The 24812-nt window shown below is 37.1% G+C and overlaps 1 protein-coding gene across 9 annotated transcripts in view; it reads right to left on the bottom strand.

Annotated features, from left to right (window-relative positions):
* LOC150091676 (uncharacterized) overlaps nucleotides 1-24812 on the bottom strand; it is a 480181-nt gene that overhangs the window by 100559 nt on the left and 354810 nt on the right. For all 9 annotated transcript variants that reach the window (XM_090376339.1, XM_090376320.1, XM_090376307.1 and 6 more), the window contains 2 exons: nucleotides 11961-12114; nucleotides 5065-5150 (listed from right to left, as the gene is read on the bottom strand). In XM_090376339.1, the coding sequence (XP_090232465.1) occupies nucleotides 5065-5150; nucleotides 11961-12114 (240 nt within the window). The remainder of the gene's footprint in view (nucleotides 1-5064; nucleotides 5151-11960; nucleotides 12115-24812) is intronic.

Raw genomic sequence — 24812 nt, 5'->3', positions numbered from 1 at the left:
AAGCATCGCTGAAATAGTGCCTTAATGTAAAGCTTTTTAAAGTTCAAAATGATCTGCTGATCCATGGGCTGGAGTAATAGAGTAGTGTTGGGAGGAAGGAACTTGACCTTAATGAACTCGAATTCTTCCAGTAAGTCGTCCTCAAGGCCTGGAGGATGAGCAGGAGCATTATCCATAACCAGCAAGACTTTGAGTGGCAATTTTTTTTCTAAAAGATATTTCTTCACTGCAGGACCGAAGACCTTGTTGATCCACTCAATGAACAAGATACGAGTGACCCAAACCTTGCTGTTGGACCTCCACATAACATTTAACTGGCTATTCTGCACCTTGCATTCCTTGAAGGCTCGTGGATTCTCAGAATGATACATGAGCAGGGGCTTGACTTTGAAATCACCGTTTGTATTAGCACACAGCAAGAGGGTGAGACGGTCTTTCATGGGCTTGTGACCGAGCATTGCATTCTCTTCTGGTGTAATGTAGGTGTCCTCTTTGGCATCTTTTTCCAAAAAAAGCCCCGTTTCATCACAATTAAAAACTTGCTGCAGCAGATAACACTCAGAAACCATGAGCTTCTGGAACTCGACAACGAACGCCTCAGCTGCCTTTCTCGCAGCTTTCTGTGCCTCACAACACTATGGATGCCACTTCTCCTCTTAAAGTTATCAAACCATCCCCTGCTCACCTTGAAGCCTTCTTTGTTTTCTGTAGATGTGTCTGGCAGTTTACTTACGAAGTCGGCGTACAAGGCCTTTCCCTTCTCACAGATCAAGTTCTTGGTCACAGTATCACTTGCTAGTTGCTTCTCGTTTATCCACACCAAAAGCAACTTTTCTACAGCATGGTTTTGTTAAGGGGAAGTCTTGCCTGACCAATTTGATTGGATACTATGATGCAGTCACAAAAGAACTGGATGCAGGGAATAACTTTGATATTATATACGTGGATTTTAGAAAGGCTTTTGATACTGTTGCCCATGCAGCAGTATCAAAATACACAGCTCCAATTTGTGCAGCAGTCTTCCATTGCCATGGAAGACTGCTGCACAAATTGGAGCAGTGTGGCATTGGAGGCAAATTGCTGCTATGGATAAAGGGGTGGTTGAGGGGGGAGAAGACAGAGAGTGGTAATCAATGGACACTGCTCATCGTAGACTAATGTTATTAGTGGAGTCCCTCGGGGTTCTGTGTTGGGTCCATTATTGTTTTCGGTATTTATAAATGATATTGATGATGGTATATCAAGCTTAATGTTCAAGTTTGAAGACGATACAAAGGTTGGCAGGGTTGTCAAGGACACTACTGACACTATGCTGCTGCAACAGGATCTGGAAAGGTTCAGCAGATGGGCTGAGAGGTGGCAAATGAAGTTTAACATTGACAAATGTAAAGTACTACATATGGGAAACAGCAATCCCAGAGCAACATATCAACTCTGTGGTACTACACTGACAGTGGTAGAGAATTAAAAGGACCTGGGGGTAATTGTGCAGGCAGATATGAAGTTCTCTGAGCACTGCAGACGGGCTGCAAGCTCATGGTGTCGTGTCAATGATATACAGGAATTTTTCTAGCAGGGATAAGGAGGTGATTATTTACTTGTGTAAGGCAATGGTCAGGCCACACCTTGAGTACTGTATACAAGTCTGGAGGCCTCATTTCAAGAAGGATGTAGAGCTGCTGGAACAAGTACAGAGAGGGGCAACAAGATTAGTGAATGGAACAAAGGGGTACTCATACGAAGAAAGGCTTAAGTTTTGCAAATTACAGTGTCTGGAGACTAGGCACCAGCAAGGTGATCTAATAGAGGTGTATAAAGCCTTGAATGGTTTGAGCATGCTCAATGCTGATGGGATTCTTCCTCTTGCTCAGAATAATCACCTGAAAGGGCATAAATTCAAATTGAGGAAAGACAGATGTAGGACAGATGTGCGGAAATTTGCCTTTAGCCAGCGGGTAGTTGGTTGGTGGAACAGACTTTCATCCCTTGTCGTGGAAGTTGATAGCCTAAATAAATTTAAGGCTCAGCTGGACAGGTATTTCGAACGAATGAAGGGGTGTAGTGGAAGTGGGGTGTTTTTTTTTTTTTTTTTTTGGCTGATGCTGCATAAGCTTGCTTTCTTGTATCATGTGCCTTTACTAATGCTAATGCTAACATCTTCCAGAATATGTGGCCGTTGCTTTGATACTCTCATGACTCCTTTTGCTACATCTAGCCCCCTTAGTTCATCTTTCTTCTTTAATACTGTGCAAATTGTTGACGTAGATTTCTTATAAAATCTTGCGATGGCGGCCACTTGCATACCTTGTTCGTGCTTCCCGATGATTTCCTTCTTAACTTCTACCATAATCATCACCTTCTTCTTACCGCCTTCCTTTTCAACTCTTTTCTTCATTGGGGCCATTGTCGTAGTACAGTTAATAAAGAAAGAACAGTCACTACATTTGGATACAAAATAAAAAAATGCTTTACGCACATACATGTGGTCACAAAGCTAGCATGAATGTTGACTATAAGAATGAGGTATGCCGACTGAGACCGAGCATGCGAGACGATTACCCACAATCCCAAGCGGCTTGTGATCACATGACACTCGACAGACAAAGCGTATAGGTAATACTGTACTCATATTGCAAGACCTCGCTCATTTATCAAGTTAAAATTTATTAAAAATTTTTGCTCGTCTTGCAAAACACTTGCAGACCAAGTTACTCGCAATCCAAGTACCACTGTATACAGATAAAAGAACCACCAGTTGGTAGTGATCACAGTATATTGATGCCAGATTTATATAAAGATGTAATTACTGTCAAGGGTAAAGGGGAGGGACTTTGCTTAAAGGTGAATACAATGGTCATATTATAGTTTTTAATTTTTTTTCGGTCAGACCAACTGATAACATTGCCAACTGCAAATCATAAATGGGAACAATTAAGGGAAATAATTATATAAGTTACCAAACATTTCATACCAACTAAGCAATATTGTTCAAGGTTTAGACCTAAATGAATGACAGAAGATGAATTGATGAGACTATTGACAGAGAAGAAAAATGCATGGGATGATTATAAATAATCACGGGATAATAAAACAAACAGTAAGTACAAACGGCGAAGGTAAAGAAAGTCTGCACAAGAACGACGAGAAACGTCGGATAACTTACGCAGAAAATTAGTTTTCCGATATGGCACTCTAGCACTGCTCACTCAGTAAACAGACAGCAGGTGTTATCGGTCTGGAGCAAAGTCGAGAAACAATATATTGATTGACAGGTAGGCATGGCAAACATTGTGCTGATTGGTGCATGAACACAACATACGATAACATCTGTTTAGTATCACTTTAGCAGCACTAATGGTAACTTTTCCTAACCTTTTTTCACCATTACAGTATTTCGTAATGGTGAAAAAAAGGTCAGGTTACCTCGACTTGAATCCCATTGGAGCTTGAATCCCTCCCGAAATGGAGGGGATAACCTAACCTTTTTTTCTTTATAATAATGGGTGGGCTAGCACATAAATTGTTTATTAACAAAATATTGATTTTTTATTACTGTACTTTTATTTTTAAAGACACTCATGCGAATACACACGTATCATAATGTCAATCAGCACCTTATAAGATTCATTGCTACTATTACCTGTTCACCGTTCATTACAAAACTATTATGCACCATTCTTTATTAGTAAATACACATCATAATTTTTTTTTTTTTTTTGGCTGATGCTGCATAAGCTCATACATTTGCTTTCTTGCATCACATGCCGCTACTACTACTACTATAATGCCAACAAATGACTACACAGTAGCTTGTCGTCTGTTGTGCCTACCTCCAATCATTTCATTGTTTGCCATGCCTACCTGTCAATCAATATATCCTTCTCAATTTCTGCTCCAGACCGATAACACCTACCGTCTGTTTACCGAGTGAGCAACGCTAGAGTCCGGTGTCAGGAAACTAATGTTCCGCATAAGTTATCTGACATTTCTCATCGTTCTCGCGCAGGCGTTCTTTACCTTAGCCATACAAACTAGTCTGAAATCAAGTTACGAAGGGGATTAGGCAGGCTAACACAAATTACAAGAAGTTTTTGGCTAAGAATGCAAAAAAAGTAGCGAATCAAGTATAGACATAGGATGTTATTTCCATACAAGTATTGAAACTTAGTTTGAAAGAAAATGCTCATACTGGATTAATTTTTCTGCCTACTGTTGGGGGGTACATGTTGCCTCGCCTGTGACAGTGACAGAGCTTGGGCCTGTGGCTCTTTAGAAACGGCTGCATTATCCACCAGTTCATCAAAAGTAATATCATTTTTAATTGAATAATGTCACCTAGTAGGCAAATCTATTATTCATTAAAAATTCAAAGGCCCTATGTTGTGACCAGTTTTTGAAATATTTGGTTCTATCATCAGACAACAAGTAGCCTAATTTAGTGACCTTGTGCTGAGAGGTGAATATGTGTATTGAATCTAAATGAGTAGCCATGTGGTATTCGGAATAAAAACTTTGGATTGCAAATAATTTTCATTACATGAAAACAAAAAGCCTGTTGGTAGACATCATAGACATAGACTCACATTAATAGTAACCTGCTTCTATACTTGAATAATGCAATAGGGTCTATGTTGCTTGCCAACAGTGATAAAGGCAACTTGACAAAATGAAAAATTTTGCAAAAAAAAAAAAAAAAAATTACCCCCCTTAGGTTACGATTACTCACAGTCCAGAAAAAAATCACCTGGAAGTCTGTCAAATGATCCAAGATATAAACATATTTTGGATTTATTTTCATAATATTTTGAAGATTACTGTATTTGTTATGCAATGATATTAATTAACATTTACTTTATTTTTTAAAACAAACATTTTATTTATATTGTGTAACTGGAAAATGAAATGGGCATAATTATTACTCTTCCCCTAACCCCCTATTGTAGTTGGCAGTTCTGCCAACTACAATACTTTTCAGGAACATATCCCCTGCAGTTGGGTTAGAGGATCTAGTATTTATCAAACAATTTAAATTTTTTTGTATTGAGCAATTAAAGTGATTCTTACCTTCCAGTGAAGTGTAACAGTTCTATTATCTTGGAAGCGATGAAGTTCAAAGGCTTCTGGAATGATCTCGGGTGCAAGGTATGGAACTATAATAAAACCAGAATAGATAAATAAACAAACTTTCATTATACTAACAGCTTGTATTAGACAAATTCAAATGTCGTCTGTCAATAAGACACACTAGAATCTGACAAAAGAAACCATAACAATAACTGAAGAGCAGATAAAATCCTTAATATTATATACAATGTAAACAGGTAAAACAAATTATTAAGAAAAAGAGAGATCTCATTACTCTGTTAAAAGTGAATATGAGGTGTTAATATTGGAAATATACATGTACATTATAGTGGGTGCCTGCAGAAATTTTTCTGGGAAGGGGTGAAAAATATACTGGCACTGTAAAAAAACTAAGTATAGAAATGGCTAAGAGCAGGACCCCAAAGCTGGTATGCATGCTTTTTTAAAGTTGCTATTTTTCGAAATATAAATTTAAAAATTCAATACAATTCTGAAATGAAATTAATCATTTTTTTAATTTGCTAATCCTCTTTTGAGAAAAAATACATGAATTATTTTAAAATCCAGACAGAGAAAGTATCTCCCTCTGCCCCTTACTGCAGGCAGCAATGTACACTGTCTCCTTTTCTGTCTATATATTACTCATATGAAACTTCAAGCACTTTTTTTTTTTTACTTAATAATAAGCAAAGATATTTGTTTGTCTTTTCTTACAGGATCAGAACATGGCTATTTCCTGGATTCCACTTTCCCAACAACAGGTGAAGATAATTTCATTTATCAGGCGTGTGTGGTGAAAATTCCAGTGAGTCAATGCTATCTTTTTTTTTTTTTTTTATATATAAAATTGAATATATTCTGAATAAAACAACAAAAACAGCAGAAACAATAAGTACAAATAATCATAACCCAACTTTTCTAGAATTTTTTTAAATAGTGAATTCTAAAAGGTTCTTTTAATTTTACAGCTATATTCCAGGGTAACGCACACTGCCAGTTCAAGCCCAAAAAAAAATGCTATTGTGCTGGTAGATTGGCTGCAGTAAATTATGAGGAGCAGTATGAAAGTAATGCCTCCTATTTTTTTCCTCAGAAAATATGTTCACTTTGTTCCGTTAACACACTCAAAAAAGTCTGTTTTACACTGCAAAACGGTAGATTTATCATTTTTGTAAGCATATCAATTTATAAATTGATAAATTTATTCAATTTATAAGCATATAAATTAAAAGCAAACAATGAAACCTTCCATGACAAGTGCATAACACATACTGAACAAGGATTAGCTAGAAACATCCACGCTCGCGATTTTGTCACCCCTCTCCCCTACCCGCTGAGCGCTGTTTTGACCGGGAAAGATAATTTTAGCCACGCCCATGTTTTTTTATGGCGGAAAATATTCACAGCGCTTTAAAATTCACATTTTTTTAGGTTTCATTTTATATTAAATCGGCGATCACGAATACGCGAAACCGCGAATAGCGGGGGTTTACTGTATTTTGGATCCAGTTTTGATAACTGTCATCGAGTCTACATTAGAAAACGGACTAAGTCAATAAAGTTTGATAACAGGAATACTGTCATCAAAAATTACATCTAGACTGTTTTAAATAAAGCAAATTAGATATTAAATTAAAAGATAACTGCTATAAGATTCGTAGTAACATCAAACTATCTGACAAAGGCATAATTACACCAAACTATCTGACAAACATAAATGCAAACATAATTTTTCAATATCAATGAACTACTTATAGAATATTAGATTCTGAAAAATGTGGAGAGTGGCTGGAAAGCAACCATATATATCTCCTAAGCTGATGAGAAAATGGCTGAGAAACAATGTGAAAATTAACAAGACAGATGATAATGGGTAATCAACAAAATTAATAAGAACTGGTTCTAAAGAATCAAATGAGAATATCTCTAATCTCAAATAAATTTCTCTTATAGGTTAAAGTAACGGCCATGGGACAAGTTAATGTAAATAAGGCAAAGTGATCCAAAAATCAAAATCAATAAAAACTTGGGAATTATAAGAAATAATAGAATTTTTTTCTAGATTAAAAAAAAAAAAAAAAGAAAATAACTTCTTAATATTTAATCGGTCATCTTTTTTTTTCTTTTTTTTTTCCTCCAAGAAAATACTCCAAAAACTGTCATCTTTCTTTTAGCCTACTTCACAAAAACTGGTTGACTTGTGAAATTGTCATATGTGTGTTCCCACCATACTAACATTTGTTTACAGCCTGATAAAAATCAAATTTATTACAAACACACACAATTTCCCCATCCAGATACTTGCACATATGGACTGGGAGGAGGGAGGGGCAGGGTAAAAGTGCAGATGGGGTACTTCTATTTTGATATGCCATATTGAAAAAAATATGATCACTAGTCAAAACAAAAGTGCAATCTGAACTCCTCTCTTCACATTCTGATTGAAACAAAATTTAAAATAACTGATTCAGCACAAGATGGTCTAGTTGCATTAAAAAAATCTACATTGTCATTTTCTGAACTGGTATTATCTGAAAAATTGGAAATATCCATTGACCAAGAGGTCACTAGGAGAATTTTTTATTTCTGAATTAATGTTATTTACCAGTTTTTTGTTATGAAAATCAATTTAACATATAGTAATCCCGAATCAAACACAGGATACATTAACATTAGCATTAGTAGAGGCATATGATGCAAGAAAGCAAGCTTATACCGCATCAGCCAAAAAACAAAAAAAAAAAACCCTTCCCATTTCACCCATACATTCGTTCCAAATGTTTGTCTAGTACTGCGTTGAATTATTTAAGCTATCAACTTCCACAACAACAGAAGGAAGTTTGTTCCAGCAATCAACTACCTGCAGGCTAAAGGCAAATTTCTGCACATCTATTCGAAAACTATCTTTCCTCAATATCAGTTTTGGCCCCCTCAGGTTTGTAATCTGAGCAAGGGGAAAAATCCCATCAGCATTGAGCCTGCTCAATCCATTGCAGACATTATACATCTCAATCAGATCGCTTCATAGGTGCCTGGTCTCCAGATGCTGCAATTTGCAGCATTTAAACCTATCTTGGTAAGAGCCTCCCTTTGTTTCCTTCACCAATCTTGTTGTCCTTCTTTGTACTCATTCTAGCAACTCTACATCCTTCCTAAAATGAGCCTCTAGACCTGTACACAGTATTCAAGGTATGGCCTGACCACTGCCTTATACAATGGGATAATCACCTCCTTGTCTCTGCTAGCAAAATTCCTATATATCATTGACAAGACTCCATGACCTGCTCTGGCAGCCCATCTGCACTGCACAGTGAACTTCATATCTGACTGCACAATTACCCTCACGTCTCTTTCATTCTTCACTTCCCTGAGTGTAGTACCACACAGTTTGTACATTTCTCTGAAGTTACTGCCACCCATATGCAGTACAGCAATACCTCGCTTAGCACAGCTTCAAACAGCACGGTTTTCAATTGTTTAAGTCAAAAATTTACTGTACATATTAAAGCTCATTCAATAGCCTAGACACGTACTCTTCATATATGTTTTTGTCAGAGCTTAAGTACGCGTACATATGCTGCGGCGCCAACCCTATTGTCTCACATGCACATGTGCCAATACCTCCCCTTGGGCAGTCAGCAGCAACATGCAACAGTGTTTAGTATTTTTAATTCCATCCTGGCGAGACGACGTGATAGATTTTCAAATTTTTCATTTTACAATTTATTTTTTACCCCTTTAAATACGATCAAAAATATATTGGCATCTTGGCTAGAAATCAGTACCAACAATATGTGTTCTGTTTGGCAGCATGTTTTGCCCAATTTGGCAAATGATTTCACTTATTTTGAATCACAAATTCAGACAATTGGTGAAGACATTGCGAAGATTGGAAAAGATTTGGGATTTGAAACTTTGGACACTGCCAATGTACGTGACTGCACTGACTCACATGCAAATGACGCAGCTCTCCTTGAAATTGATGAGCAAACTGCATATGAAGAAGAGGAAAACGATTCTGAAGTGGATAACACTGAAGTGGCACGAAAAGAATTTTCCACAGAAGAATTGGAGAAAGTTTTTCGGAGGGTAGATATAGCCTGTGAGGTGATTATGAATGGAGATCCAAATGTTGAACATAGCGTAAAGATATAGAAAATTTTACAAGATGATTCAATGCTACAAAGATTTGTATGCTGAGAAAAGGAAGAGACAACTTCACTAGACTTTATTATTGGAATACCTAAATAAAGAATAGAGCTTTTTTCTCATCTCTCATGATGTTACCATTTCATTAATAAAGTTTTTGCAATATTGTTTACTTCAAATCCTTTTAATTGGCTATCAAGTACAACTTGTTTATAGACTGTTTCTCTGGTATGCATTCAATTAAAACCCATTATAATTATACCTCAATCAGCACGGTTTCACATAACATGGAACAGTTTCAGTACCAATTATCAGTGCTAGGCGTGGTATTGCTGTACTTTGCATTTGACCATGTTAAACTTCATTTGCCACTTCTCAGCCCATCTGCCCAACTTCTCCAGATCCTGCAGCAACATACTGTCATTACTGTTATTAACAACCCTGCCAACCTTTGTATCACATGCAAACTTTTACATTAAGCTTGATATACCTTCATCAATACCACTGATAAATATACAAAAGAACAAGGGGCCCAACACCGAACCCTGGGGGACACCACTAATAACATTAGTCCACGAAGAGCAGTGTCCATTGATTACTACTTTCTGTCTTCTCCCACTCAACCATCCTTTTATCCATTGTAACAACTTGTTCTTAATGCCATACTGCTGTAATTTGTACAGTAGTATTCCATGTGTAACAGTATCAAAAGCTTGCCTGAAATCCAAGTATATGATATCAAAATTATTTTTTGCATCCAATTCCTTTGTGACCACATTATCCCATTAACAAACCCATGCTCTGTCTGAATTATTACTGCAGTCTTCTCTAGATGATCCTGCAATGCTTCTTTATCCAGTGATTCCATTATTTTCCCTAGAAAGAAGTCAAACTTACAGGTCTGTAATTACTCGTGTCACCTTTTGATCCCACTTTGTGAACTGGAGATACATTTGCTCATCTCCAGTCCATGAGAACCTCCCCTGAATCTAAGGGTGCTCTCATAATTATGGCTAAGGGTTTACTTACTTCCTTTGCCACCTCCCTTAATATAACTGGATAGATCCCATCCACCCAAGGTGCCTTTCTTAGGTTTAACTTCAACAATTTCTCCTCCACTTTGCTCTCAGTTATCACAAAATCATGTAACTCCCTGTTAGAGTTTGATAAACATCTGGCCCTCTCCTCCTTGAATAACTCCTCATGTGTGAATGTAGATGCAAAATACTCATTTAATATGGCAGCTGTCTGAGAATGATCATCTACAGTCAACCCACTGATATCAAGTGGACCAACCTGTTTCATCCCCTTCCTTTTAGAGTTTATATAAGTGTTTGCTGTTTTTCTTTGCATCCTTTGCCAAAGATTTCTCATAATCTGCCTTCGCTTGCCTAATCTCCTTTATGACTTAGAGACTAGCTTATATCTACCATAGACTTCTGTCGCCTAATAATTTATATGCATCCCATACATTTTTCTTCTCTGCCCAGAGTCTCATTAGTTCATCTGACATCCATTTGGGCCTAAATCTAGAACAGTAATTCTTAGTTGGAACAAAAAACTTAGTAGCTTCCAAGATCAATTCCTTGAATGCTTCCCACCTAGAAGTTGCTGTTGTGGTCCCACAGTATAGAATTTAAAAGCTGTCTGAGCATACTGTAGTCACCTTTACGAAAGCAAAAACCTTTCCCTTTACCCCTGATGGTAGTTACATCTTTGAGTAAATTCCACATCAGTACACTGGGATCTCTGCCACTTAGTGGTTCCTTTATCTGAAGATTCCTAATACATGAATAATCAGATCAAGAATTTTACTCCATCTAGTTGCCTCTCAAATATGCTGCTGTAGAAAACAGTCATCCAATAAATCCACTAAAGTCTTACTAACATGCGAGTGACCAACCCACATGTTGCAGTCTATATCTGGGAAGTTAAAATCCCCAATATGAGACAATCTTTTTTGGCACAATCCAAGCTGCACTATTTCAACATGCAAGTGAAAGCTACAATTATTCTTTATTTCTCTATCATGCCTAATTCTCCACCAATTTAAATAAATAAATAAATAAATGTTCTGTTTATACTCCGGCACGACAACCAAGTCAGTAGAGTTTACAATAAATCGTCAATACAAACATTTATCGTATTTAGTAGTCACGGGCTTGAACCCCGGTCCGCTCAAAGAACGCGTGCTATGCACTCTCGCTCCTGACCACTCGGCTACGTCAGGCCTCAATTTAATTTAATCAATTAACTCAATTTAACTCAATTTAATACTGTATGATCCTTCTGGTGCTGAGGAAGTAGGTTATAGATTACCCCCCACCAAAAATTACCCCACAAACCAAAAATTTAATATTAAAAAAAAAAACAAGATTATTTATGAAAAAAAAATTTGAGTTGAGGGTGTGGTTACTTTATCTCCTTTTTATTTACTTTTTATTTTTACATAAAAATAAAAATAAGAATAGATGTTGTGAAAAACATTTATTGTTTTTCACTGAAATATATCTCTTGTTTCATTCGTGATCTTTATGGTAATTTATGACTGAGTTTATTCATGTAATCAAAACACTTAATATCAATCTATATATGAATTCCCTTTAAAATATAAATCTCTGTAACACTCTCATAATAAATTATTTTTAACATAATCATTTAAGTATCCATTATATATTTTGCAATATTAAAAGAAAGAAACAAATTATAAAATGCTGGAAACATACCATCAGGAAGAGTAAGAACAGACACATTTACAAAAGGACTCCACATGTCATCTCCAGCAAAGTCTGAGCGGCAACGAACCCTTATTTTATAAGAAGTATAAGGTATTAGTTCTGTCAAAGCATAAGACAAGATGTCCACACCAACACGGATTATCTAATTTATAAAACAGAAATTGAGAGCAAGTTATTTATCTATATTTAATATGATTTTAGGTAAAAAAAAAAGTTAATAACTTTATACATTGCATAATGTTTGGTTAAATTTTATGAAAAACTTGCACCTAAGGAGCACTTATGTGACAGAATTCATCTTTTCTGATCAAAGTAGGAATTACAGAACAAAATGTTGTATACTGAGCTTGTGAATATATCATTTTATAAAGATTCTAGTTACATTAAGGGTTAACAAAAGTAAAAAAAAATCCTATTGTCTCTTAAGCCATCTGTCAGTGTGACGGGGGGGGGGGGAAGAAACAATGAGCAGAGCAGGCTTGCTTGACCACGTCTGTAGTTTATATCTGATATTTTTATTAAGTTCCTAAAAATAGTGATATATTTCTTGAAGAGACAAATTAAGCGCACTTTCTTTACAAAGGCCTTTTCATTTGCTGAAAGATTGTAAAGTAAGTGTTCAAACTCATTTCACTTTATGCTTTGAAATTAAACTTTATTCTAATTAATTTACATGACACTGCATTCAGCGTGAAAGATATTATTTTTAGAAGCACTTATGAAAGTATATCAAAACTTCCTGAGATGATCGTCTCTCCTTTGCAGCTAGTGCTTTTGATAACTGTTGAGGTTGTGAAATAAAATGGAAAAGGATAAATTCTTTGTGGTCATTAAGCAAGTTTGTGATGGCAACCAATTGTCAACATGTTTTTACTTTATTTTAACAACTCTGAAAGAAAGACAGATGCAATACGTATGAAAACAATTTTCACCCCAACTGATAACTATAAAAATAAGCTATGCATCTAAACTGGACAAGAGAATGACAACTACTATAGCACAAGGAAAAGAGCAATAGAGCTGTAATCTAATTTACAGCTTTTATGTAGGAAGTAGGATGTTTTACAAGTGTTTATATATATTCTTCATTCTTATTTTACATACATGTATACTTATACTTTCATTTAAAAAACATTTATTTAATATTTTTCTTTATACAAGAAGGATAAAAATCAGTGAGCTATGTCAAATGAAGCTCAGAAATGCAGCAGACTGGTCTGTTTCTCCACTCCTAATTTAAACTTAGGTACAAATAAAGCAAATACATATGCAAAAATCAGAATATTAATAAGCAGTTTATCTCCTAAACTAAAAAAAAAATTATTGTATTTATTAAAATTAATAAATTACAATGTCTTTTAAAACTGAGTGTTCACATAGCTTGCTAAAAAAAAGGGAATTCCATCTTGTGAGATCTTATGGTTGATGAAGAATGAGTCTTTCATAACTGATATAATAAATTCAAATACTTTTATAAATGCAAAACAGCAATCTTCTTGTTTCTAATTATTATGGGAATTTGCATTACCTTTTTATAAGTTCATTGCTAATCTGCTAACTTCACTTAAAAAAAACAACATAGACATTAAACATTTGATTTTTAACAGAAATTATTTTCAAGGAAAGAATTAAATTAAATTCAAGGAAAAAAATTTTGTTTTGAATTATTTAAGGGAAGCAAGTTAGATAACATACACCTGTGTTGCATTTCACATAGTGCATATTTTCAGAACTCTTTCACATTCAAACTAGTATGCTCTTGATTGTTGTCCACAACATATCTGTGGAGGATGGCAATAAGAATGCTTTCAATTCCTCAAACTTCTTTAGTTATGATCAATGAAACATCACAGTTTCCATTACTGGGCAAGAGAAAACTGAAACAAGTGTGCTGAAAAAGCTGAAAGGGTGGCAATGTGATGCAAGATGGCCCACTTCTCTTACATGATACAATGAATGCTGAATAATATCCAGAAATGCTAAGAACTCCTGTATGGCCAGTCATTTCTCAAGTGAATAAAGAAAATCTTCATTTCATGCACAGTAGCACATCAGCTCATTTTTCACATGATGTTGGAAAACGGCTGTACGAACATTTTCCCAGGAAGATGTTTTGAGGATATACATCCAAGAACACAAGGGTTGTTCACAAGGGTCATAAAGAATACTTGATGAGAATCAACCGAAAGAGCAAGCTGGCTTCAGGACAAGATTCTCAACTATGGATCACCTTCACGTAATGTCACAGCTAGTGGAGAAAGCAAATGAATATAAAACACCATTATGCCTGGCATTTGTGGATTCTGAAAGGGCATTTGACTCCATACAGCATAAAGCAATGTTTCGGGCACTGGAAAGACAAGGCATAGCTACCCCATATGTTATGGTTTTGAAGAAAATATATGAGAATGCTACCTCCTTTATTAGACTAGACAAAGACAGTAGCAAATTTAAAATTGAGAAAGAAGTTTGACAAGGAGACACAATATCTCCAAAGTTGTTTACTGCTGCCATTGAGGAAGCTTTCAGAAGATTAGACTGGTCGCAGAAAGGAGTCAGTGTGAATGGGGAGTACCTAAACCATTTATGATTTGCAGATGATATTGTGGTCATAAGTCACGATTCCAAAGAATTAGAGAAATATCTTAATCAGTTATGCACAGTTAGTAAGGATTTTGGACTAAAGATGAATATGGCTAAAACAAAAGTAATGATGAACAAGTATGCCATAGAAAGGGATATATAATGATTGAAGGAGCAGTAATTGAAAAGGTGAAGTCATATACTTATCTGGAACAAGTTATTAGCTGTAATAAGGATAAATGGCTGGAAGTCAAGAGAAGAATAAATTTTGGATGGATAGCATTCAGGAAATATAGTCACATACTGAAGAGCAATATCTCAGTTTGTCTGAAACATAAAATAATGAACCAATGTATATTCCCACCATGACTTATGGAAGTGAAACTTGGCACTCACCAAAAGGATGGAAGAGAAGCTGAGAACGACACAGCAAAGAATGAAACGAATTATATCGGGAATCAGACTGTCAGATAAGAAGAGAAACATATGGATTAGGCAGAAAACTCAAGTAAAGGACATTCTTATCAAAACTAAAGAACTAAAATGGTCTTGGGCAGGACACAGCTCGAAGACATGATGACAGATGGATTAAGAGAATAACAGAATGGTACCCAAGAGGAGCTAGAAGAAAACCTGGAAGACAACAGAGATGGACAGATGAAATTCATGAGTCTGTGGGTAGTAAATGGATGGCTATTGCACAAAACAGAAGGAACTGGAAAGTTGCTGGAGAGGCCTTCATCCTGTAGTGGATTGATAATGGCTGATGATGATGATCCAAGAACAGCCAGATTGCAGTCCAGATCTCATACCATATGACCTTCCCCTGGGGGGATGAACAAAGGAGGAATTTTAACATACCAAACAAAAGAATTTAAATGAACTGGAAGCAAGAATAATGACTCTTCTTACTGCTACGCTTCAGTAAACAACTGACACTACACCAATCAACTACAAAAATGTAATAAAAATGTGAGTCTACGTGGATTACTAAAATCACAACAACTTAAAACCTCACTAAATTATGTATCATATATAGTTTGAATCATAAAAATTGGTACAGAAATAACACAAAACATTACAGCCATTTAAAAATAGGGAGTGACTTCTCATAAGCCTTGCATGTATGCAGTTGATTTATTCAATATAGCATCCTTGCTTTTATCAATTTCCCAAATCAAACCTCAGTTGAATTCTCTTTGAACTATTCTTAAATTCATAATTTTAAAATTTTACCCTTTCAAATGTTAAATGATAGTTTTCATCCTTTTTTGTACTCTGTATTTCTCTACACCAGTGATGGTGAACCAATGGCATGTATGCAGTGAGAGTGATGCATAAGAAAATATACTGGAATACAGTTGTTCATAAATGTTTTATATTATACACAAAAATGATTTTGATGTCTAAACATCTTTGGCGGCACCTAAATTTGTCACGATTTTGCAATACGGAAATGACATAATTTGTTTCATAACAAAGAAAAACGGAGAAGGGAGAGGAGATTGCGCAAAGGATCATGGGAGGTGATCTTGGATGTGCTCAGAGCTGGCATAAACCAGCTGGTTGCAGAGAAACGTTTATGATTCTAGGCATACCACTTAGGTGGCTTTGGGATAATCACTGCCACCCGTGGCAGAAACCTTTTGGTAACCAGAGAAATGGTTATCTTGAGGGCACTGTGCACAGTAGTTCTATCTATTGCAATGGAAGCCAATGGTTACCAGTTGAAGCACATGTAATGTAGGCATTACAGTACCCGTCTGTATTACTGAAGAGGTTGTACCTTTCCGTCAAGAGGCGAATCAGAAATGTTTTCGGCAACCAGCTGATCCAGTCAAGAATATTTGAATCGGTTCACAACTGGGAGATAACAGACTCCAAATCACATGTATGAGTACAAACTTTTGCTTGTCATTGGCCATTCTCATTAAGTTGCAGAAGCCCACGTTGATCATCACGTTTTTGCGTTTCTTTGCAACTGCACCGAGTCGGTTGAGCATGGCAAGCTTTAGATCCTCATTCATCTCACTGTTTGGATGATTGCAAAAGTTTCAAAAGGGGTTTGTTATTTGGTTTTTAGGAGCATTAGCAACTAAGGCCATATTGCTCCGGGAATATGCAGTGGTCATTTCCTGACCATTCCGCATCCTCCATATTTGGTGGTGACGGGCTCGAACCACAGTCTAATCAAGAAGCGTGTGCTACGCTCAGCTGCTCCTTCCCACCTGGCTATGGAGGCGCCATTTCAAAAGGGGTCTTCTTCTCACAGTTGCATTACAAGGCTATGCAGGTCATTACTGCATGTTTCGTCAGGGTCACCGTCGTCTTCACACATTATCTTACATATTTCAATCGTTTTGTGAATGTCCAAGTCCGATTCATACAATTTACGATATAGTATGAGCTCTATATTGTCATCGCAGACCTTGACATATTTCATCTTTGACAGTATTCTGTTTCCTCATTGTGGAATGGAATGTGCAGCATTACCATTTCATGCTTGTACTTGTTCAGATCCTGAGCCAAGTCATAGTTTTGATAGTGTATTAGTAGTAGTATTAGTAGTGGCATGTGATGCAAGAAAGCAAGTGTATGAGCTTATGCAGCATCAGCCAAAAAAAAAAAAAAAAAAATCACACCATTCCCTCCAAATGCCTGTCCAGTTCCTCCTTAAATTTATTTAACCTATCAACTTCCACAACGACAGATGGAAGTTTGTTCCAGCAATTAACCACCCACTGGCTAAAGGCAAATTTCCGCACATCTATTCTACATCTGTCTTTTCTTAATTTGAATTTATGCCCCCTTAGGTTCGTAATCTGAACAAGTGGAAGGATCCCATCAGAATTCAGCTTGCTCAACCCATTCAAGGCCTTATACAGCTCAATCAGATCACGGCGCATGTGCCTAGTCTCCAGCCACTGAAATTTGCAGAATTTAAGCCTTTCTTGGTAAGAGGATCCATTCATTCCCCTCACCAATCTCGTTGCCCTTCTCTGTACATGCTCAAGCAAATCTACATCCTTCCTAAAATGAGGCCGTCAGACCTGTATGCAGTGCTCAAGGCATGGCCCGACCTTTGCCTTATACAGAGGGACAATCATCTCCTTTTCCCTGCTAGCAAAATTCCTATATATATCACTGACAAAACCCCATGACCTGCCCTAGCAGCCGGTCTGCATTGCTCAGAAAACTTCATATCTGACTGCATAATTACTCCCAGGTCTTTTTCATTTTCTACCACCTTAAGTGTAGTACAACACAGTTGGTACGTTTCTCTGGAGTTACTTCTACCCATATGCAGTACTTTGCATTTGTCAAGGTTAAACTTCATTTGCCACTTCTTAGCCCATCTGCCCAAATTTTCTAGATCCTGTTGCAGTAGCACACTGCCATTACTGTCGTTAACAACCCTGCCAACCTTTGTATCATCTGCAAACTTCGACACTAAGCATGATATACCTTCATCAATATCATTGATAAATATACAAAAACAACAGTGGACCCAACACCAAACCCTGTGGGACTCCACTAATAACATTAGTCCACGAAGAGCAGCACCCATTGATTACCACCCTCTGTCTTCTCCCACTCAACCATCCTTTTATCCATTGTAGCAACTTACCCTTAATACCATTCTGCTCCAATTTGTACAATAGTCTTCCATGCGCAACAGTGTCAAAAGCTTTCCTGAAATCCAAATATATAATATCAAAATTATTTTTTGCATCCAGTTCCTTTATAACCACATCATAATATCCTATCAAATTTGTCAGACAAGACTTTCCCTTAACAAACCCATGTTGTGTCTAAATTATTGCTGCAGTCTTGTCTAGATGATCCTGCAATGCATCTTTAACAAGTGACTCCCATTATTTTACCCGGAACAGAAGTTAAACTAACTGGTCTGTAATTACTTGTGTCACCCTTTGATCCCCCTTTGTGAATTGGGGATACATTTGCACATCTCCAGTCCGTGGGGACCTCCCCTGAGTCCAAGGATGCTCTCATAATTATGGCTAAGGGTTTGCTTAGTTGCTTTGCTGCCTCCTTTAATGTAACTGGATAGATGCCATCCACCCCAAGTGCCTTTCTTATGTTTAACTTCAACAATTTCTCCTCCACTTTGCTCTCAGTTATTACAAAATCATTAATCACCCTGCTACAATTTGATAACCTTCCGCCATTTTCAAACCTTAATAACTCCTCATGTGTGAATGTAGATGCAAAATACTCATTCAGTTTGTTAGCTACCTGAGCAGGATCATCAACAGTTGAACCATCGATATCAAGTGGACCAATCAAATTGATCCCCTTCCTTTTAGAGTTCATATAAGTAAAGATATTCTTGCTGTTTTTCTTAGCATCCTTTGCCAGAGATTTCTCGTAATCTGCCTTCGCATGCCTAACCTCCTTTGTGACCTGATTACAGACTAGCTTATATATCTGCCATAGGCTTCTGAGTCGCTTGATAATTTATAAGCATCCCATGCATTTTTCTTCTCTGTCATGGGTCTCATTAGTTCATTTCATAACCATTTAGGCCTAAACCTTGAATAATATTTCTTAATAGGTATGAAACGTCTAGTAGCTTCCACGATTAATTCCTTGAATGCTTCCCACTTAGAATTTACTGTTGGTAACATCATCAGTTGATCCCACTGTACAGAATTTAAAAACTGTCTGAGACCACTCACCTTTACGGAAGCAAAAACCCTTTCCTTTTCCCCTGATGGTAATTATATCTTTAAGTAAATCCCAGATCAGTACACTGTGATCACTGCCACCTAGTGGTTCCTTTATCTGCAAATTCTTAATACGCATAATCACTGCTGATAACCCTCTCTGTTTGCCTCTCGAACATGCTGCTGCAGAAAACAATCATCCAATAAATCCACAAAAATCTTACTAGTGTGTGAGTGACCAACCCAAAAGTTCCAGTCAATATCTGGGAAGTTAAAATCCCCCATTATAAGACATTCTGATTTACTAGCCCACTCTATTTCTCTGTGCAACTCTTCATTGTACTCATTCGAATCATTAGGCCTATAACACACTCCTACTTTTATTTTTGCTTTCGCTGAGCTTACGTCACACCAAACTGACTCAAAAGTGCACTGTTCATCTATATCAACTGGCTGCACTTCTTTTGATTTTATGTTTTTCTTAATTAGCAGCATGACACCTCCTCCCTTCCTATCCTGTCTATCCTTTCTGTACACATTGTACTCCCCAAATTCCAATTCTGCATTCCTAAAATCAGTGTGACACCATGTCTTTGATATCCCAACAATATCCGCCTTTGATGTCTTGACCAACACTTCAAATTCATCAAATTTATATACTATACTTCTAGCACTGGTATACATGCAAGCATACATGCACCTATTCCTATTCCTAGTTACCCTGACACATCCCATATACCCACCTGTTTCACGATGACTGCCATCAATCACTGAAACCCCCAGCACCCCTCGCTCCAGGTCGCTACTTATTCAAATAGAAGTGGTGCAAGAATCACCTTCACCTCTGCCTGCAGCTACTTTTAACCTTTTAGTCTGTGAATTCCCCCAAGCTAGCAGTTTTCCGACCCACCTAACACTGCCTCAATAGCATCAGCAAATATTCTCGCACCCTTTCTATTTAAGTGTATCCCATCCCCATAGAAGCAGTCTCTCCTGTTAACAAGCACAGACCACGCTGAAAAAAATTCTACCCCTTGAGCCTTGCACATTCCCTCCAGGGCCGAACTGATTGGCAAGGCTCTCATCATATACTCCCTCCTATCGTATCTGGGCAGAATTGCAGACACTTTCAAATTATGCATGGATACTGTCGTTTTTGCAGATCTCGTTAGTGCTGCATGTGTAATTTGTGACAAAGCATGACAGAGTAATATGATACAACATTATTGTATGATTATAACAATACAAATACTAGTATTGTTGCAATTATACTATTCAACAAATGGGTAATTAAACTTATTGGCCTAACCTCTTCCAAACATTGATTGTATAGTAAGCAGTGGGTGTGTGTATCCTATTTATCACTAACACTGATTTGGTAGAGTAAGTAGTGGGCGTGAGCATAAATTACATCGTTCATGATTTCAGTTCTAGCTGTTTGAAATTTAGTAGGTCTCGTCAAAGGTTTTTTTTTTTTTTTTTTTTTTTTGCTGGTGCAGCATAAGCCTCAGGCTTCCTTGCACCATATGGCTAATAATAATAATAATAATAATAATAAAACATCTTTCGTGCATGCAGGGTAAACATGCTATTTTTTTGATTTGAAGACAAGTTTGTTTTATGGTCTATCAGCCATATACAGTAGTGAAAACCATAAGTGCAATTGTGTGCACAATTATACAAAAAGCTCTCATTAGATACTTTCAAGTATCATTACCATTTTATGATATCAGTAAAACTATTTACTAATGTCAGTCTTTTTCCTATTGACATATGAAAAAAACAAACACTGCTACATTTTTGTTTCAGTTTGTTTTTGATATACAGGCTGAAAAGGTTTGCCATCTCTGCCCTACATTGCTTTCTAAATGTAAGGTTATGCACTAAGGGAAAATAAATGGAGTTGCATATAACCTCATGTTATATATGAGGAGGGTAGAGGAGCTAAAAATGGTTCATGACGAAAAAGACTTCAGTATTATGATTAAATCTAATGTGAAATTTTCCATGCAGTGTAAACAGCAAGTTAGGAAGGCACATGATGTCCTGTCTATAATTTATAGGGCCTTTACTAGTAGGGAGAAGGACATCATTATCAACTATTTACAAGGCAATTATTAGACTGCATTTGGAATATCGTATTCAAGTCTGGAGACTGCACTTAAAAAGATGTGATTAAGTTTTTGACAATGTGTGCAAAGCAATGCACATATGAAAAATATCTTAGAAGGTGTGGACTGCATTGACAACTAGATATCTAAGGAGCAATCTAATTGTCCTGTATAAGGCACTGAAGGGATTGAGTAAAATGAATTAGGAAGATCTGGTCTCAGTTATGGGTGGCGCCTCCGTAGCCAGGTGGGAAGGAGCAGCAGTGCGTAGCACACGCTTCTTGATTAGACCGGGGTTCGAGTCCGTCACCACCAAATACGGAGGATGCGGAAAGGTCAGGGAATGACCACCGCATCTCCCGGAGCAATATGGCCTTAGTTGCTAATGCTCCTAAAAAAAAAAAAAAAATCAAATCTCAGTTATGGGTGAGACATGAACTAGGAGACACAAATATAAAATCTCAGGATTTTATATTTAAGGAATAATAGATTTGACCTCATGAAGTTTGCCTATTGGCGGCAGGTTGTCAAATACTGGAATAATTTGCCTCCCAACATGGTGGAGGCAATGAGTCTAAGTTTAAAGCAGAACTGGATGATTATCTTGTGTGAATGGGAATAGTATAAATATTCTGTTTTATCTGAATTATTATTTCTCCCTGATGGGATGGAAGAAATAATAACATAAGTGCATAGGGTGACTGCTATGTCTGGCTATTATTACTGTTGCTCCAGGAACTCTGGTTCTACAGGTGTTCGGGATTGTGACTTTCTGAAGTTCTTTGCTGGTGTTTTCTGGCAAGCCTATTGCTGCTAGGCTCTTATGTAGGGTCTTTGGCACCATATTGGTGGTTGACACATTGATCAGGATGATCATTACTTGTTCCATATGCCATCTCTTAGACCTCCTGCCTTAGGTCTATGTACTTCCTAATCTTTTCCTCTTACATTTTCTGTAGGTTTCCAGTGTTGAGCACCACTATGCTGATTAAATACGTAACCTTTTCCATCTTGTCAACGAAGTTGTGTCCAGTCTGTTGTGTGGGATTGTCTTGTCCATTATTATGGTACAGCTTATGGGTTGGGGGTCTCTAGCTCTAATATGGCCTGGGGTTCTTGTAATACCGTGCACTTTCTTTGATCAACTGGTATTTCTTCACTAGCTTCTGATGTACTATCTTGGCAACTTAGTCGTTTCTGTGAGCGTACTCCATCTGGGTGATTATCCATGGTTTTTCAGTTGTTCCTTTCCTATATCATATTACTTTCTCATTGACCTCAATAATCTTATTCCTTATTTCAATGTAGTTCTTATCCAAAATCTTCACTCATCTCTCAATTTCTTTTCAACCTTCCTTACAAAGTTTTTGTTATCTTTTCCATATTTCATTTGTTTTCTTTCTTTGTTGTCTCAATTCTCTTGAACTTTACTCTAACAACCATAATCACCATATATGATTGCTATTAACATAAGGTTCTGGATATGTATGAACATTTTTCCATGCTATTTCCATACTTTTCTCTTAATATTATATAATCCAGTTGGTATCTAAAACCCCTAGGCATTTTCCAAGTGCAATGGCTATTTTCATGATTCCTAAACAATGTATTAATTAGTAACCACCAATTTATTTCTCCTCTCAAATTCAACTTATTTCTTAACCACACAATTCCCATTCTTCTCCTTTTCCACTACCTATTCCAATCTCCCCATTACTACTAATTAACAATTCTTTTTCTTTCTATTAAATTATTTTAGCATTTTAGCATTAGCATTAGTAGAGGCATTTGATGCAAGAAAGCAAGCTTATGCAGCATCAGCCAAAAAAAAAAAAAAAAAAAAACCACTTCCACTTCACCCCTCTGTTCGTTCAAAATACCTGTCCAGCTGAGCCTTAAACTTATTTAGGCTATCAACCTCCACCACAAGGGATGGAAGTCTGTTCCACAAACCAACCACCCGCTGGCTAAAGGCAAATTTCGGCACGTCTATCCTACATCTGTCTTTCCTCAATTTGAATTTATGCCCTCTCAGGTGATTTTTCTGAGCTAGAGGAAGAATCCCATCAGCATTGAGCATGCTTAAACCATTCAAGGCTTTATACACCTCTATCAGATCACCTCGCTGGTGCCTAGTCTCCAGACACTGTAATTTGCAAAACTTAAGCCTTTCTTCGTAAGAGCACCCCTTTGTTCCATTCACTAATCGTGTTGCCCTTCTCTGTACTCGTTCCAGCAGCTCTACATCCTTCTTGAAATGAGGCCTCCAGACCTGTATACAGTACTCTAGGTGTGGCCTGACCATTGCCTTATACAATGGAATAATCACCTCCTTATCCCTGCTGGAAAAATTCCTGTATATCATTGACAATACTCCATGAGCTACTCTTGCAGCCCGTCTGCACTGCTCAGAGAACTTCATATCTGCCTGCACAACCACTCCCAAGTCCCTTTCATTCTCTACCACTGTCAGTGTAGTACCACAGAGTTGATACGTTGCTCTGGGGTTGCTGTTTCCCATGTGTAGTACTTTACATTTGTCAACAATGTTAAACTTCATTTGCCACCTCTCAGCCCATCTGCTCAACCTTTCCAGATCCTGTTGCAGCAGCATAGTGTCAGTAGTGTCCTTGACAACCCTGCCAACCTTTGTATTGTCTGCAAACTTGGACATTAAGCTTGATATACCATCATCAATACCATTTATAAATACAGAAAACAATAATGGACCCAACACTGAGCCCTGAGGGACTCCACTAATAACATTAGTCCACGATGAGCAGTGTCCATTGATTACCACTCTCTGTCTTCTCCCCCTCAACCACCCCTTTATCCATAGCAGCAATTTGCCTCCAATGTCACACTGCTCCAATTTGTGTAGCAGTCTTCCATGTGCAACAGTATCAAAAGCCTTTCTAAGATCCAAGTATATAATATCAAAGTTATTCCCTGCATCCAGTTCTTTTGTGACTGCATCATAGTATCCAATCAAGTTGGTCAGGCAAGACTTCCCCTTAACAAAACCATGCTGTGTCTGAGCTATAACTGAAGTCTTGTCTAAATGATCCTGCAGTGCTTCTTTAACCAGTGCCTCCATTTATTCTATTCTCTCATACATTTTACCTATTTCCTCTTTATTACAGTGGAACTTCCTTTAATAGATACCTCTCTAAATTATACACTTAGGTCCTGGCCATCATAAGTATTTTAAATTACATGTTAAGCAACCTCTCCAAAGTGGACACTCTAGTATGGATGCAGACACCTTGATAGCTGTATTTTTTGATTTTTCGACTTCTCTATAGCAGACACAAATTTTTTCAAGGGTAATATCCAGGTCAATACAGTAACAGTAATTAGAACTATGATAGCCATGGATACTTATGGAGTAGAATGCAGAATGTGTTGTTAATACCAGCAAGGGTATTAACAACACAGTGATGATATAGAATTTACAA

Source organism: Mastigoproctus giganteus, chromosome 1 (assembly GCF_048544385.1).
Source record: "Mastigoproctus giganteus isolate SK-2022 chromosome 1, ASM4854438v1, whole genome shotgun sequence".
In the NCBI taxonomy this organism is placed as follows: domain Eukaryota; kingdom Metazoa; phylum Arthropoda; class Arachnida; order Uropygi; family Thelyphonidae; genus Mastigoproctus; species Mastigoproctus giganteus.
The sequence above is the reverse complement of the archived record's forward strand: the minus strand, read 5'-3'. Positions and strand labels throughout refer to the sequence as shown.